Source organism: Anomalospiza imberbis, chromosome 11 (assembly GCF_031753505.1).
Source record: "Anomalospiza imberbis isolate Cuckoo-Finch-1a 21T00152 chromosome 11, ASM3175350v1, whole genome shotgun sequence".
In the NCBI taxonomy this organism is placed as follows: Eukaryota; Metazoa; Chordata; class Aves; order Passeriformes; family Viduidae; genus Anomalospiza; species Anomalospiza imberbis.
This window is the reverse complement of record NC_089691.1, coordinates 11,968,677-11,984,661: the sequence shown is the minus strand read 5'-3', so window position 1 is coordinate 11,984,661 and position 15,985 is coordinate 11,968,677. Positions and strand designations below refer to the sequence as shown.

General features: G+C 51.0%; 1 protein-coding gene across 1 annotated transcript; it reads left to right on the top strand.

Moving 5' to 3' along the window:
- The first annotated feature begins 2,891 nt into the window (after positions 1 to 2,891).
- On the top strand, positions 2,892 to 14,756 carry MCM2 (minichromosome maintenance complex component 2). Its single transcript, XM_068201948.1, has 16 exons — positions 2,892 to 2,928; positions 3,417 to 3,604; positions 4,187 to 4,362; positions 4,983 to 5,246; positions 6,265 to 6,484; positions 6,734 to 6,941; positions 7,619 to 7,753; positions 7,940 to 8,131; positions 9,219 to 9,312; positions 9,823 to 10,073; positions 10,327 to 10,453; positions 10,663 to 10,775; positions 10,912 to 11,154; positions 11,927 to 12,109; positions 13,328 to 13,483; positions 14,368 to 14,756. Exons 1-16 carry the CDS (start codon positions 2,923 to 2,925, stop codon positions 14,476 to 14,478), a joined length of 2,667 nt encoding a protein of 888 aa, XP_068058049.1. The 5' UTR covers positions 2,892 to 2,922; the 3' UTR covers positions 14,479 to 14,756.
- The last annotated feature ends 1,229 nt before the right edge of the window (positions 14,757 to 15,985 follow it).

Here is a 15,985-nt window from a genome sequence, read left to right as displayed (position 1 = left end):
ATGATATGTTGCAATATTTTGACACCTTCCATTTATGGATCCAAGCTCAAAGACTTGGCTGACACCAAGATCTCTGAGTTACAGAAGGGACACTTCTGTTTAGAGAGAGGTGGAGTGTTTCTGCCTGAAAAGTCCCTTGGTAACAGACAAGTAAAATCCATGTCTTCTCACTTGTAGCCTCAGGCAGTAACTAGTTGAATGTGTTACCTCCCACATAACTGTGTCAGAAGGAGAGATTTTGCTTTCCGATCCACCTGCTTTTCCCATCTGATTCCATTTGAGGCTAGAGCCCAGTATTTGGGACAGCAGATCCAAAAGCTGTTTCATGGTCAGGAGACTGCTGGGTGCCACTGCAAGGACCGTGACACTTCAGCTCCTGCCTTCCTCGCTGCTTGTGTGAAACAGGAGGTGGGGCATCCACACTGACTGTTCTCTGAATTAACCAGCCTTGCCTGTCAGCCCCCACACGGTGTGGGCAAACATAACTCCCCTCTTCCCACCTCCACGGACTGCTCCACGTCCTCAACTGCACACATCCTCCCACCCCAGCTGAGCACTGCTGCTCTGTGCATCATCTCCAGCCAGCACTTAAGGATGGCAGGGCTCACTCCCTTTGTCCTCGCTGTGTCACTTGGGGTTGCTGGGCTGAAGCAGGACAAGAGGTGATGTTCAGCAGCCTTGATGCAACCACAGAGAGCTGGCACCTGTTGCTGAACCTGCTGCAGCCTGCTGTGCTGTGCTGTGCAGGTGTCAGAGGTGGAAGATGCAGACATGGTGTCCAGGACAGCATCACACTTTCATGTAATCACCAAATTCCACTCTTCTGAGACATTTTATCTCTCTCAAATACTCTTTCAGCTTTTATTAGATCAGTCTACTGAACAGGATATTACTTCTCATCTAAAACTGCTTTGCTGTTCAGGTGCTCAGCAACGGCAGGGACAGATGTGCCTGTCTTGTTTCAGAGCTGTTCTACCAACCTACTGATTTCTAGTGTTGGGCATAAATTTGCACCACAGGACGCTACCTGGACTGACTCCTGTGTCTCTGCCCTTTTTTTTCAAGGGGCATTCCCTCACTAGGGCTATTCCTGTGCTGCAAGAAGCCACGAGTCTGCAAAATCCTAGTGGTATGGTTGGATATTCAGGAGTCTGGTGCTCAGGTGAGGTCACCCCAGTGAGCAGCCTGGGCCCCATCTGCATCTCAGCCCTCTCACATACCCAGTCCATGTCTCTAGTGTAGTAGAAGGAGCCTGGTTCCATGCATGGCAGCAGCCTGATTTTAGGGGTGGTTTTAGCTGCCCAAGCTCAGCTCTTGTCAAAGAGACAGAGCACCCCAGCTCAAGCATAGGACCCCTTGTAGGTGGCACCCAAAGTTAGCAGTGAAAACACGGACATGGTGTGTGGTCTTCCAGGAAGGACAAACAGAAAATCTGTCAGTCTATCCAGCTGTCCGGTGCCTGGAGAGACAGTGGCACCCTGTGGTGACACTGGCTCATCACAGTGTGTCATCTGGGCCTTGTCAGCACCACCTTAGCCAGGTCCTGGGCTGCCTTCCCCTAAGCCATAGAATCATCTGGGTTGGAAGATTGGACATTAGGAAAGAATTCTTCATTGGAACGGTGCTCAAGCATTGAACCTCATTCCCGATGAGGTGGTGGATTCACTATCCCTGGAAGTGTTCCAAAACCATGGAGATGTGGTGCTTAGAGACATGTTTTATTGGTGGACTCTGCAGGGCTGGATTAAGGGTTGGACTCCATGGCCTTGAGGATCTTTTCCAGCCTTCATGGTTCTGCAATTCTGTGACCACGAAGATCATCAAGCCCATGGTGGTCTCTGGAAACCTACAAGTGGGGGCATCCTGGGGGTGTCTCTGTGTCTGTTTCACTCCAAGCACCAGCCAGCTCCCTGTCATGTGTCACAGAGAAGAGGCTGAGCCACTCTCCTATTTATATCATGATGCTCCTGCTTTGCTATATTAGTACCAGCCTGAATCATCCAGCTGGGCTCCTGGAAGATCCATTTCAGATTGTCAGCTGCCTCTTCAGTCACTTTTGCTTCTGGTGTCTCCTGTTTCAGGGTCATTGTCTCACACCCATGTCCAGGCAAGAGCAGAAATAGCCTGATACTAATCAGTGGTCAGAAACCCTTCAGAGAATGCAGATCTCCAAAATCCAAACCACCTGCTGTTATGCAAGACCCTGTGGCCTGGAAGGAAGCATTCCATCTCCTTGCCAAACATCAGCCCGTTGCTTATTTGCCTCTCTAAATTCCTCTTCCAATCTCTACGGGACAGGTGCTTGTCTTCAGTTCCTCTCACAAATGGCATTTGCTCGCTGCACTGAACAGCTGGAGAGACAGATGTGTCTGCCCTGTTACATCCAGCACATACAGGCTTGCATTAAAAAAAAAAAAAAACAAAAAAAACCCAAACAACAACAACAACAACAAAACAACAACAACAACCAAAAAAAAAAACCAAACACCAAACCCAAAACAAACATAACCCCCCCCCCAAAACCACAGAATGCCGGAACCTCCTTCCCACCTCTTGCAGCGAGAATCACAAAGATGATTGAACTGGGTCAGTGGCAAACCCGGTCAAGCAAGGCTTGTTTTTGCCCCCAAAGAGGCAACCGTGAGCACGGGAATTCACAGCGGGATCTCTCCCGTGAGTCGGGGTCGCGGGAGGAGGAGAGCCCACAAGCCCAGAGGGAAATGTTTGCCCAGGTTTGCCAGTGCCGCCCGAGCCCCCTTGGTCGCTGTGGGTGGCCGGGGGTGGCCCTGGCTCCCGCCCGCTCATGCATATTCACAAGGGGGCGGGGCCCGCCCGCTATTCATTATTCATGAGGTTTCGCGCGCTTTCGGGACCACGTGGTTCGGTTTTCGCGCGGAATCCGCGGGCCGGGAAGCGGCGGTCATGGCGGTGAGTGGCCGGGCCGGGCCGGGCCGGGCCGGGCCGGGGGAGCCGTTCATTTGGGGCGCCAGCGCCGCGGGTGCGGGCCCCGCGTTCTCCTCGCTGCCGGACACTTGGCGCTGCGGCCGTGCGGGGTCCAGAGAGGATTTTGGGCTGGGGGGGACAGCGGGGGCGCGCCTGGGGTGCTCCCGAAACACCGGGGGAATTTTCCCGCGTGCCGGGCGCCGCAGTGGACAGACCGGGCCGGGGCAGGGTCGGACCCTTTCCCCCCGCTCCGGCTGCGCTGCGAGGATGGATTTAGCCCGTCTCTCCCACCGCCCCCCTCCCCCCCCCCAATATGTTTCCACTGTCATTTGCAAGGGGGACTAATTATTATAACTCACGGGTGATCCATATACCCCCCTTCTGCCCGCGGCCCGCATGGCAGAGGCCCCTGGAGGAGCTAGCTCCCCTCTCTCCTGCGGTCCCCTGCCCTCACCTCCTTCCCGTCTTTGCAGGACTCCTCCGAGCCGCAGGCAGCGGTGACCAGCCCCGTGCGGAGCTCCCGCCGCGGCGATGCCTTCACGTCCAGCCCCGGTCGGGACCTGCCCCCCTTCGAGGATGAGTCCGAAGGGCTCTTGGGGACCGAGGGGCTCCCCGAAGAGGAGGAAGAAGGGGAAGAGCTCATTGGGGAAGGGATGGAAAGGTAAGAAAATCGTTCGGGGGGTTGTGTCCGGCGATGGGGTGCTGGGGATGTCAGTGCAGCCAGCGGTGTGGAGGGAGCTCTCAGGCCTTCTGGGATCGATCCTCTGCTGTGCTGGCAGCTGGGGTGAGGGGTCTGAAGAGCTGCTGGGCAGAGGAGAAAGGTCAGCGTATGATGTCATTTGAGTCCTGTGAGGACTGAGCAAAGTGCCATCATGGTCCCAGGTGGGTAAACCAGGATCTACCTGGATGTGTGATGTGCATTCAGCCCAGCTCTTTGCTTCTGTAGGCATGAATTTTGATGTTGTTTTACTCAGCAAGGTCTGCTGGCAAGCTGAACTTTACCAGACAGAGGCTTGAATGCTGGCATTCCTTAGGGTGGTGCTGGAGCCCTTTGCATTCCTAACCATGGTGCTGGAGCCCTTTTACTGCAGGGCTTCTTCCACTGGGAAGTGCCTTCCTGCTCAACAGCGTTCTGTCCTGCTGCCGAACAACTGTCCTGACACCTGCCCAGCAGTAGCTGGAGAAGGGCTGCAGAATTGCTTTCCTGGCCTGATTCCCTGCTCTGTGTGTGTGTGTGTGCTAGGGACTACCGCCCCATCCCAGAGCTGGACGTGTACGAAGCAGAGGGCCTGGCCCTGGATGATGAAGATGTGGAGGAGCTGACTGCCAGCCAGCGGGAAGCTGCCGAGCGAGTGATGAGGCAGCGGGACCGAGAGCTGGAGCAGGGCATGGGCCGCATGAGGAGGGGGCTGCTCTACGGTAGGTGTGATGAGCTGTACCACCCTGTGTGCCTGATAATAACCTGGCCCTCAGAGGGAGCTGGGCTCTCTACTCTCAGGTTAGTAGGGAGGTCTCTAGAGCTCCAGTGTGCCTGGGCTCTTAATGAAATCACTGGCTGTGAGCTTGGCTGGATTCCCCAGTGCAGGATCCCTTTCCTCTGGGTTTCCTAGGAGCTCATTTGGTGTCCTTCTGATCACTGCTGAAACAAATGTAGGATCCTGGGCCTGTATCAAAGGGTTCATATTCTACCAAGCTGTGCTGTAGAGTTTGTTGGTGTTGATGCTCCTGTACAGACTTCTGTGGGCTGGATGGAAGGGTCTTCTATGCACTTTCAAACTCGTTCTTTGGTCAGTGCATTAATGGACTTGAATGTGTGCTGTTGCATACAAATCTTCCAATTCACACCCTTAAAGTCTTGGTTGTGTTGTGGAAGATGTAGGAGCAAGTCTAGAACTAGATTTAGGCTGGACCTGGGATGTCTCTTGGTTTGTATCCCAGGCTGTGACCTCTTCCACAGCCTATGCAGTCCCACTGCGACTAATCCATAGAGTGGGAATGGGAATCCCAGATCTTGAACAGTTTTTCCTCTCACCCCTTAGACAGTGACGATGAGGATGAAGACCGTCCTGCACGGAAGAGGCGGCTGGCGGAGCGGGCTGCCGAAGGCATGGAAGAGGAGGATGAAGACATGATTGAGAGCATTGAGAATCTGGAGGACATGAAAGGGCATTCAGTGAGGGAGTGGGTTTCCATGGCAGCACCCCGGCTTGAGATCTATCACCGCTTCAAGAACTTCCTGAAGACCCATGTGGACGACCATGGGCACAATGTCTTCAAGGAGAGGATCAGTGACATGTGCAAAGGTAGGGCTGTGTCATTGTAGGCTTTCTCTTTCTTTATGTGGGTCACGGTACTTTGTAGTGATCCAGTACAGAGGTGGATATTTTGCTGCCTGCCCTCTTTGTTCCAGACGTTGAATCAGCACTTCAAGAAGGCTTGATGCTGATGGAGATAAATGAATAATGGAAACATGTCTACTGTCTTCTTTGATTCTGGCTGACTAATTAGAAGTCCCCTGGCGTCTGCTCCTCATTAATATTCATTTCGTAGAAATGCTAGCAGAAGAATATGTGGGGCAGCAGACAGTGGTCTGCAAGTTTGTGATCTGAAAGAGACAACAATTGCTTGCTGTCTGCACCAGTTACTTTCTCACACTGGAAACTGCATTATCCAGCAAGGGGACACAAATAGACCTTGTGACTTAGGAAACTGTGTCAGTGTTGCAGCCTTGTATTCTGACTAGGCACTGCCAGAAGAAACGGTCATTAAGGCTGTCATTGATGAGTTTTAAAAGCAGAAATTGTCACATCTAGGAGCAGCTCATGTAGCTGTACTTGTTGTATTTCTTCTTTATATTGGGCACTGCTTGAGCAGTGGAACAGGATCAATTTTGTAAAGCTGGAAAATAAAAAGCATTTGTCTCATCCATTTCCACAAACATAAGACACAGGAGGTTTTTTGCCAACTATTCAGCATACATAATGTCTCTCCTATTAACTTCTGTTTCCTGGAGGTCTCTGAGAGAGTTGTGTATTGGGCTGAGGCTTTTGAATTTCAGGAACAGTGAGCCTGGGAAGTATCTGTGCAGAACTGGAGAAGAACAATCACAAGCTTGGTACTGATGAAGAATTTGTTAGAGAAATAAATTTAAAAGGGTTTTCCACCCATTTTCAAATTGTTAATCTCTAAACTTCAGGGAAGGTGCAGAGATCTATTAAGTGCAGCCTGCAGGATACAAGTTTGTATGTTCTGGCTATCCTTTGGAAACTCCTTGAGGAGTGAACAGGCTGAAATTACAATTCACCCCGTCTTTTTCATAAGAGAACAGAGAGAGTCTGGTGGTGAACTACGAGGATCTGGCAGCCCAGGAGCATGTCCTTGCCTACTTTCTGCCTGAGGCCCCAGCAGAGATGCTGAAGATCTTTGATGAAGCAGCCAAGGAAGTGGTGCTGGCCATGTACCCCAAGTATGACCGGATTGCTCAGGAGATCCATGTCCGTATCTCCCACCTCCCTCTGGTGGAAGAGCTGCGGTCACTCAGGTAAGAGCAGAACTATCAGCAGTGGCTGTGGGGTTTGCATTAGGCTTTGGGGTGCTCAGGACTCACCTGTTAGCTAAACCTTTGGGTACGTCTAACAGGATAGCTGAGCTTAGCACAGGGAAAAATCATACTAAGGATGAGCTTTCAGCATCCCTGAGGTAAACTTGTGCTTTGCAGCAGGAGTATTTCTGGAGGGTGTTTGGCCTTCTGATGCCTGCAGGCATCCAGCATATCTCTGTCTTTCCTCAGGCAGCTGCACTTGAATCAGTTGATCCGAACCAGTGGAGTGGTGACAAGTTGCACAGGGGTCCTGCCTCAGCTCAGCATGGTCAAATACAACTGCAGCAAGTGCAACTTCATCCTAGGACCCTTTTCCCAGTCACAGAACCAGGAGGTGAAACCCGGTTCCTGTCCGGAGTGTCAGTCTCTTGGCCCGTTTGAAATCAACATGGAAGAGGTAAGAGATCGTGTGTTTGCCGGCATGAGTGTGGCTGCTCATCCTGCTCCCCTGCCTGTTCCTCACAGCCCTGCTTTGACTCCCACCCTTTGAACAGCTTGCTTTGACTAGAGAGCTATATCCAGGGGGCTGTGAAGATAGGTCTGTTTGAGCTCTTGACATGCTCTTGCCTCAGTTTATGAACCAAAAGTAATTTATTGCCACACTGTAGATGTTTGGATTGAATGTTTTGCCACAGCCATCTTTGTGATACGCAGTTACTTATTCCCATTTTAGAAATGCAGATACCCTGTCCAGATCTCCTTCCAGGTTAGGTCAGTCTGTCCTGCTCTGTCAGCTAAGGAAACCAGAGAGCAAAATGGCTGATGAGGAGCTTTCATTCTTTTCCTTGATACCTTTAACCATCACAAGTGGAGCATTCTTCTCCCAGGAACTGCTCCGGTATTTGGGTGGACAAACACTGTGGAGGCTAAAACACAGTGGTGAGATGCAGCAAAGTGCTTTCCTGTCCCCACTATTGTCTATCGCACCCCAAAATTGCTCCTCACAACCTCCATTCTCCCATGTCCATAGTTTTCTAACTGAAGTACAGTAAGTCTTGGAATGGCCCTTCTCTCTGAGGTGCCTGTGAAGAGCCATGCTGGACTAGCTGGGTAACTTTGATTTTGTTGCTGCAGACAGTCTATCAGAACTATCAGCGCATCAAGATCCAGGAGAGCCCTGGGAAGGTGGCTGCAGGCAGGCTGCCCCGCTCCAAGGATGCCATTCTCCTCGCTGACCTGGTGGACAGCTGCAAGCCAGGAGATGAGATTGTGAGTGCAGTGTTCAAGTCTTGGGAGAGCACAGGTTATTTTTAAATTCTGATAGTGACATCACGGGAACATCTGTGGGGATGTGGGGGGGGGGGTGTCCTCAGATGCATTTGAGCCTTACCTTAGAATGGAGAAGGGGCTGTTTTGTACTGTGCGGGCACTGACAGAGCATTTCCTGCTTCCCAGGAGCTGACAGGAATCTACCACAACAACTACGATGGCTCCTTGAACACTGCCAATGGGTTCCCAGTGTTTGCAACTGTGATCCTAGCCAACCACATTGCCAAGAAAGACAACAAGCTGGCTGTTGGGGAACTGACTGATGAAGATGTGAAAGTGATTGTGGGTCTGTCCAAGGATGAGCAAATTGGGGAGAAGGTGGGTCAGCCACAGACATCCCTTCTTTTCCTGTTGATAGCTTGCCATCACCTGGCAGCTGGATCAGAAACTGATGAATTGGGTCAGCTGGCCAAACAGTGGTTAAAGGAACCCAGAAATCCTAGTTCTCTTTGAATGGTCTTCTCTAGCTCTCAGACAGCTGTTGGTGAGAGTTGGTTATAGGAGGGACTTCAGTAAGGAACCTCCCTTGTACCTTTGGAGGTAATGTTTTCTGCTTCTCGCTTTCCTACAGGGCTAGAAGACAGGTAAGAGACACTCAGACACTGCTTATACCTGATCAGTTTTCTCTCTCCGTGTCTTAAAAGCCAAGTGGCGGAAGTGTTCTGTGAGGCCAGTGACTGCATCTCCAGTCCCCTAAAGGGGGTATTGCTTAGCTGAAGTTGGGGTAGAGATTTTAGCTTTTCTTCCTCTACATGCTGAGACCTGAGTCCAAAAACAAGCTCCTGGATTGGTGCATGTTCAACCTTACTTGGGTCAGATTTAATTTCTGTAATGGGGGACTTTGCTCCGTTGCCTTGGCTGTGCGGTTGTTACAGTGACTGCTGTTGCAGTGGATGCAGCAGCTTCAGTTGAGCCTTCAGGAGTATTTTAACATGAGTAGTTTCTAGCTTCAGGTTATTTTCAGAATACCCTTGAGAAAATAAGCCAGTTGTTTGTAATAGTTGACTATGATGACAGTTCATGTGTGGCATAGCCCAATTGAGTACTGTCACGTGCAGGGAGTAAGCCTCTGATCAAGGTCCCCAGCTTTACAAGAGCTGATAACAGGCACTGTGATGTGCCTTGTGTAGAACAGGGTTGTGGAGGCAGTGGCAGCAGCTTCCAGCACCAGAATAAATAATCTGCCATGCCCCAACAGCACCATTTTTGTGAAGCTCCTTTAGGCAACAGTGGGTGGCTCATCACCTTTGAAAAAGGCCTCACACTCTGGATAATAAAATACTTTTTGGGGACAGCAATACCTTAAGAGTAGCTTTAGGTATGGCACCTTGCTGATATTCATGCAGGATTCTGTTCAGAATGGGAACTGGTATTCCCTGGACAACTCCTCTGGTTTCCCTTTCAGATTTTTGCCAGCATTGCCCCATCTATTTATGGACATGAAGATATCAAGAGGGGCTTGGCTTTAGCTCTGTTTGGCGGAGAGCCCAAAAACCCAGGTGAGTGTCACTTGTGTCCTTTGGTCCTGCCTCACTCAGTGGAGGGCAAAGGGACTGGGTTTTGTGCCATTACAACAAGGGCAGTTAGAGTTGTCTGTGCTTTGGTAACAGACAAGGTTTGTCAGACTGAGGGATATGTGTGGTTGAACTGGCTGTTTTATCACGCTGAAAACTCTGGTGTGACAGTAGAAATGAAAACAGCTCCTGCTGTTTACCTGGGCAAGTTTTTATCCCTGCTCTAGGAGGTCACATTTAATGCTCCTTCAGAGGTTTGACCTTCTGGCACCCTGATTTGTTATCATCTCCTTAGAAGGATGTGTCAGCAAGGTTAGAAAGTCTGTTGTACAGAGATGACTGCCTCCAAAACTGACTTTCTTTTCCCCTCAACTTTTCTGGAAGCTGGTTGCCATTCCTGCTGGTTGCCCTCTCTTCAGCTTTGTGGTGTTCAGGGCCCAGTTGCTGCCAAGCCATGCGCTCAGCTGCCACATGGTTTTCCCATTGCTTTTGTAGGTGGCAAACACAAAGTTCGTGGTGACATCAACGTGCTTCTGTGTGGAGACCCTGGTACTGCAAAATCACAGTTTCTTAAATATGTAGAGAAGGTGTCAAGCAGAGCAATTTTCACCACTGGCCAGGGTGCTTCTGCTGTGGGCCTCACAGCCTATGTGCAGAGGCACCCGGTCAGCAAGGAGTGGACTTTGGAGGCAGGAGCCCTCGTGCTGGCTGACAGAGGTGTCTGCCTGATTGATGAATTTGACAAGGTGAGCCCAGCTTCTTCTCTGTGTGAAGGATTAGCTGTGAAGTGACCAGCTGTACCTCTGTCCTCTGAGGACACACTGTAACTCATGGTGACGTCTCCCAGGTGACCAAAGTGCCTGCAGTTTGCTTAGGCCCTTGCTGGTCCATATTGCAGTTTGTTGCCTTTTCAGAGCATCTGGAGCCGATTGCCCTTGGTGTGTTTGGCAGTGGGGTATAGACATAGTTTCACTCTAAATCATTCTTGCTTTCCTGTAGATGAATGATCAAGATAGGACCAGCATCCACGAAGCCATGGAACAGCAAAGCATTTCCATCTCCAAAGCAGGCATTGTCACATCTTTGCAAGCTCGCTGCACCATTGTTGCTGCTGCTAATCCCATAGGTAAGTGCTGAGAGACTATGGGACCATCTCAGGCTCTCCGCATAAGTCCACGGTCATGAGAGCTGTGGCACAGCTTCCCCTCCCTCTGCCTGGTTCCTTCGAGTCTGGAGCAGAGATCAAGCGAGCAGAAAAGTCATCAGTAACATACTGGAAGTTTCCAGAGCTCCAGCCTTGGAGACTGTTTGACCTGGATTATCTGTGTGACCCAGGTGGGCGATACGACCCGTCGCTGACGTTCTCGGAGAACGTAGACCTGACAGAGCCCATCATCTCTCGATTTGATATCCTGTGCGTGGTGAGAGACACGGTGGACTCAGTGCAGGTAGGGGCTGTGCCAGGAGGCTGAGCATGTGCTGGGCCCCACTGCTGCTGTTGGGATGCTCAGCTGCAGCTGCCCGCCGAGTCTCTTCTGTCCAGTGAGTGTGCTCAGTGTTTGTTGGCGCACTGCTCTCTTGTAGGATGAAATGCTTGCCCGGTTCGTTGTTGGCAGCCATGTCAAGCACCACCCAGGCAGCAAGGAGGCAGTGAACGGGGACAATAACGAGGTCATCCTTCCCAACACCTATGGGGTTGAACCCATTCCTCAAGAGATCCTGAGGAAATATATCGTCTATGCCAAAGAGAAGGTCCACCCCAAACTCAACCAGATGGACCAGGACAAGGTGGCCAGGATGTACAGTGAGCTCAGGAAGGAGTCTATGGTGAGAACACTGAGGAAAGGAGGGAAGAACTGTCTGTATCTAGATTGCAAATCAGCCTGAGACTGTTCCAGCATATGTTGACACATTCTTTCCATTCCCATCACCAAAGTCTGTGCCACTGTTCTGTGAGAGACAGGCAGATCATGCAGTGTCTGCTGAACAGATGATTCTCCATCTAAGTGCAGAGTCTTGCCTGTTGATGATGTGTGGACTGATGGACTGGACACATGTATAGTGCCTGCTGTGGCAAAGTCCTTTTGTTGTCACCCAGTCTGGCAGGCCCGCAGGAGATACTTGCATTCACTCAGATCCGCATGCTCCTGGTGCATTACAGGGAGCCATTAGCTGTAGAAATGCCCTTCTCTTTTGTCCGTGGGATGTCTCTGGCTCATTTCATGCTCTCCAAGTGAAAGAGGAATTTGGTGAGGTGTGAGGGAGATTTTTGGAGCTTGGGAAAACGATATCTGGTTTGATTGGCCTTTTGTTTCTTTAACTCCTAAAATTTGCTGGAGGAAACTGGATTGCTAATCTTGGAAAGGCCCTAAACAGTGTCACAGAGTGACCCCACAACATCCCCTTGCACTGTGCTGAATTCAGATGAACAGGGAAGCTGTGCCAGGCTGTGTGGCCGTGCCAGCAGGTGGCAGAGCCTCCTTAGCCTGAGTCACCCTCAGAGGTGCAGAGAGCTCCCTGCAGTATGAAAGGAGCTGGGTCCTGGGCCACAAGGCACCTGTCTTGTATCCTTCAGTGACGTGTTGCCTCCTCCCCGTAGGCCACGGGCAGCATCCCCATCACGGTGCGGCACATCGAGTCCATGATCCGCATGGCCGAGGCGCACGCCCGGTTGCACCTGCGCGATTACGTGGTGGAGGACGATGTCAACATGGCCATCAGGGTGATGCTGGAGAGCTTCATCGACACGCAGAAGTTCAGCGTCATGCGGAGCATGCGCAAGGTGGGCACCGCCTGGGCCGAGGGCTGTGGCTGCACCCCGGGTCCCACGGGTTCAACTGCAGCTCCTTGCACTGCCCTGGCTGTGGGAAGAGACTTCACGCTCTGCAGGGGTCTGTCCTGTGGAGCCAGGTGCTGAGCCTGTGGAAGTGGAGTACTGTGGGTCTGAAGTGTCAAGGAAGTTCCCTGTCCGACCATCCAGGAGCCACTCTGGCAGTCACACTAACGCCACCTGGGCTAGGACCAAGGCCACTTCACAGCTACACACACCACAGTCACAGTCAGGCAAGGTTTCCTTACCACCTTGGCCCCAGGTTTTCCCACAGCAAAGTCTCAAACATCTGGATACTTAAAATAATTTAATCATTGTGCAATAACAACAGCTCAAGCTGGGTGCCTTTGAGGAGGGACCCCAAACAAGGCACTGTTCCTTGACTGCCCCTCATTAGTGTGTGGTGAGGCGATGTCTTTGTTGGGTCTGAGAAGGAAGTGTACCTCAAGCCTCTGAGTCAAAAGCACTGCCATGTCTATTCTTTTTTGACACCTTCCCTGCTATTTTGGCACAGGGCATCTGCTGCTGCCAGGTGAGCAAGCCAAGCAGGCAGTTTGTTTCTTCACGTTTTTATTGGGCTCTCAGGGTACAGCTAACCACAGGGTAGCACTCACTGTGGGTTAGTGTTCAGTCTGCCCTGTTCTCTGAGTAGCAGGGGCTGGCTCTGAACAGCCTTTGGCTGGCCGCACGCTGGCATTTATCCACTGTTGAGTGTCTGCCCTCTGTCTGGACGACTCGTGGCCTCTCTCTCTGGCCTCAAACAGCCAGCCAAGTATGAGCGTCTGCTGGGGAGGCACAGGGCAGTCTGGGTTAAGGGAAACTGCTCTGTGCCTTGCCCAGGGCCAGCCCTCCCATGGCTGTGTCCCTGTGGGCAGCACAACTCCACAGCAGTGCATTGCTAGCCCCCAAGAGGCACCAGCACCCCTATGGAGATTCTAGGTGGGAATAAAAGCAGTCAGCAGAGGAGTTGTGGCTGTCAGAGGGCTGCCACTGCATGTGCAGGTGGCAGCTTGGCAAGGCCATGGTCACTTGAGATACACTAAGGGCACAGGTGACAGCAGTGTCACTTGGTTCCCTGTGTGCTCTGTGGCTGGAGGGGGTTGGTTGATGCTGGGCACTGCAGTGTGTCACTGTTCTGATCCTCTTGGCTCATCTCATCCTCCCTCCTAGACATTCTCCCGCTACCTTTCATTCAAGCGAGACAACAACGAGCTGCTGCTGTTCATCCTGAAGCAGCTGATTGCAGAGCAGGTGATGTACCAGAGAAACCGCTATGGAGCCCAGCAAGACACCATAGAAGTCCCAGAGAAGGACCTGGTGGACAAGGTATGGGTTTATAACCAGCTGCCTCTGGGACTGGTTCATGCTCTCTCTGCAGCCTCAGAACCAGAGGCATTCTGAGACTTCTAACTTCCCTTCCTGCATTATGATACCATGAAAAAGACTGGTGTTAATCAATATAACCCAGCATCAGGATTGTCTCCTCTGCATCTGCTCCATTGTTCAGAAGTTCAGTATTCTTCCCTCTCTGGTCTCATACACCCCCATAAAGCTTTGGGGTTGGAATGGTAAATCCTGTGGTATGGTGCTTATGCAGGTGAGTGAGAACTTAAGTTCCTTGGCATCTGCATTTGAAGAAGCAAAAAGCAGAAAAATGTATGTGTATGAACTTTTCCAATCCCTCCTGAGGCTAGTTTGCCTCCTCCTTAATGCATCTTCATCCTCATCCAAAGGTTGCACTCCTGACTTGGCCTTTCTGTGCAAAATAGTGACTTTGCTTGGCACTGAAGCAGTGTGGTTTAGTGCTTTTCTGCTCTTTGCATCAGATGTGCAGAGTACCTACTTCCAAAGCCACAGCTTGCTGTTTCCAGGGTGACCACCCTCAGTCAAAAGTCTCCCTTGCAAAACTCTCCTGCTGGATGAGGTTTTGGGGACTTTTGGAAAGGAGTTACATTCTATCTCTGGTAGAAGTAAAAGGACGAGCTGAGAGCAGGCAGATGCTGAGCCAGCATCCTCTCTTGGCGCAGTTCAGCACTGCCAATGCTCCCTCCTCCTGACCTGCAGTCTCCCCTGCTACTGCAGTTCTGGTTCCTGCTGAGCAGAGCAGAGATTGCTGACTGTCAAATTTTATGCAGCCTCTGCTGTGGAAAACCACATGGTTCTTACTTTGATTAAATAAACATTTACCTCTCCCCTCTTCCTCCTCCCAGGCTCGGCAGATCAACATCCACAACCTCTCAGCCTTCTATGACAGTGAAGTGTTCAAGATGAATAGGTTCAGCCGGGATGTGAAGCGGAAGCTGATTGTCCAGCAGTTCTGAGGCTGGCAGCAGAGTCTGCCACATGCTTCTGTGAGATGAGACCTCCACCTTCCAGCCCTCCAGGATGCTACAGCGATCCTGAGCCAGAGGGACTAGGCTGCACATCCTCTTGCTTGCTTTGTGCCTTATGGATTAAGGGAGTGCTGAGCTGCTGAAGACCTTGTGAATAGAACAGAATTAAGTAGTTAAATGCCCTGTCATGTCTGTTTAGCAACTTCTTCACTATTTTGCCTTGTAGCTAAGCACAGCAGGGAGAGAATTGCTGGCCATCTACATGACATGTTTTCTGTTTGTTTGTCACTAGTTGTTAGGGGCTCCTCTGCAGGAGGGACCAAGTGGGAGCATTTGGAAAGCATTATCCATCCCCCTTGGATTGCAAGCACCCTCAGGGATTCTCTGTTCCCATCTCTGGTGACTGTACAGCCTGATGGGTGGTAATTGAAACTGCTTTCAACTCTCCATGAACCAGCCAGCCTCTGCTCCAGGCCTTTGTGCCTGACACTTGACATTTCCCCAGGTGCCCACATGGGTTGACCTTGTGTTTGGTTTCTGCAGGGGAGGAGGGGGGAGGCAGAGGAAGATAAGAACTGAAACAAAACATAGTTCTTTCTGATCTTAATGATGATCTGTTTGGGTACTGAAAACTCCTTCAGTACCTGCTGGGGAATCTCCAGAAGCCAGAGTGGAGAGACTTCCCTTGCCTTAGTGGATGTTGTCTCTGTATAGCTGTCAGCAGGTGTGAATTCACAGTTGAATCCATATGCTACCTTTAACACCTAAACTGAACACCCTCTCTCACACCCATTTGTTGAGGGTGAAGTACCCATGGTGCTGGTTTTGGGCATGGCAGTGGAGGAGGCCTAAGCTGGATGTGTTCAGGGAGTGTTCAAATGCAATTTTCTTAGTATGTGTGTTTTAAATATATTTGTTTTTCAATACTTCTGCATTTCCTCTTTTGGTAACTCCTACTACCAAGAGTAGAAGTAAGAGTTTAAGTGAGCAACCTGGATGCTGCGTGAATTGCTCAGCAGTTTGTGGCGTTAGTTTTGGGTACAGTCACATCTCATATTTGCTCTTCAGGTTAGTAGGAATGACAAGTGCTGGCTCTCAGCTCTAGCTGAGACATCTGTGGACTGATAGCAGGACACACTTGCCCTGGACCATGCTGTGAATGCTGCCTTTCCCACCAAGGACCTGCCTGCAGTACTTCCTTCTCTGTCTTGTCTGTTTATGTTTGCATCCCATTGCGACTGTCCCATCACAGTTCACAGTATTTCCCACCTCCCTTCCTTACACTTGGGTTAGACAGCCTTATCTCATGCCTTGGCTGCCACTTGGATTCCAGCCTGGGAGAAGCAGTAACCCCTCTGCAGGACGCAGCTGAGCTCTGCAGTGAATGTGCTTTTTCCTGGCTGGAGTTGTGGGACCTTACAGCATCTCCAGCCTCCCGCCTGAGCTCAGGAGAATTTGTGAGCTGGCTGCTGCAGTTGTGTGCTGGCCAAGCAGA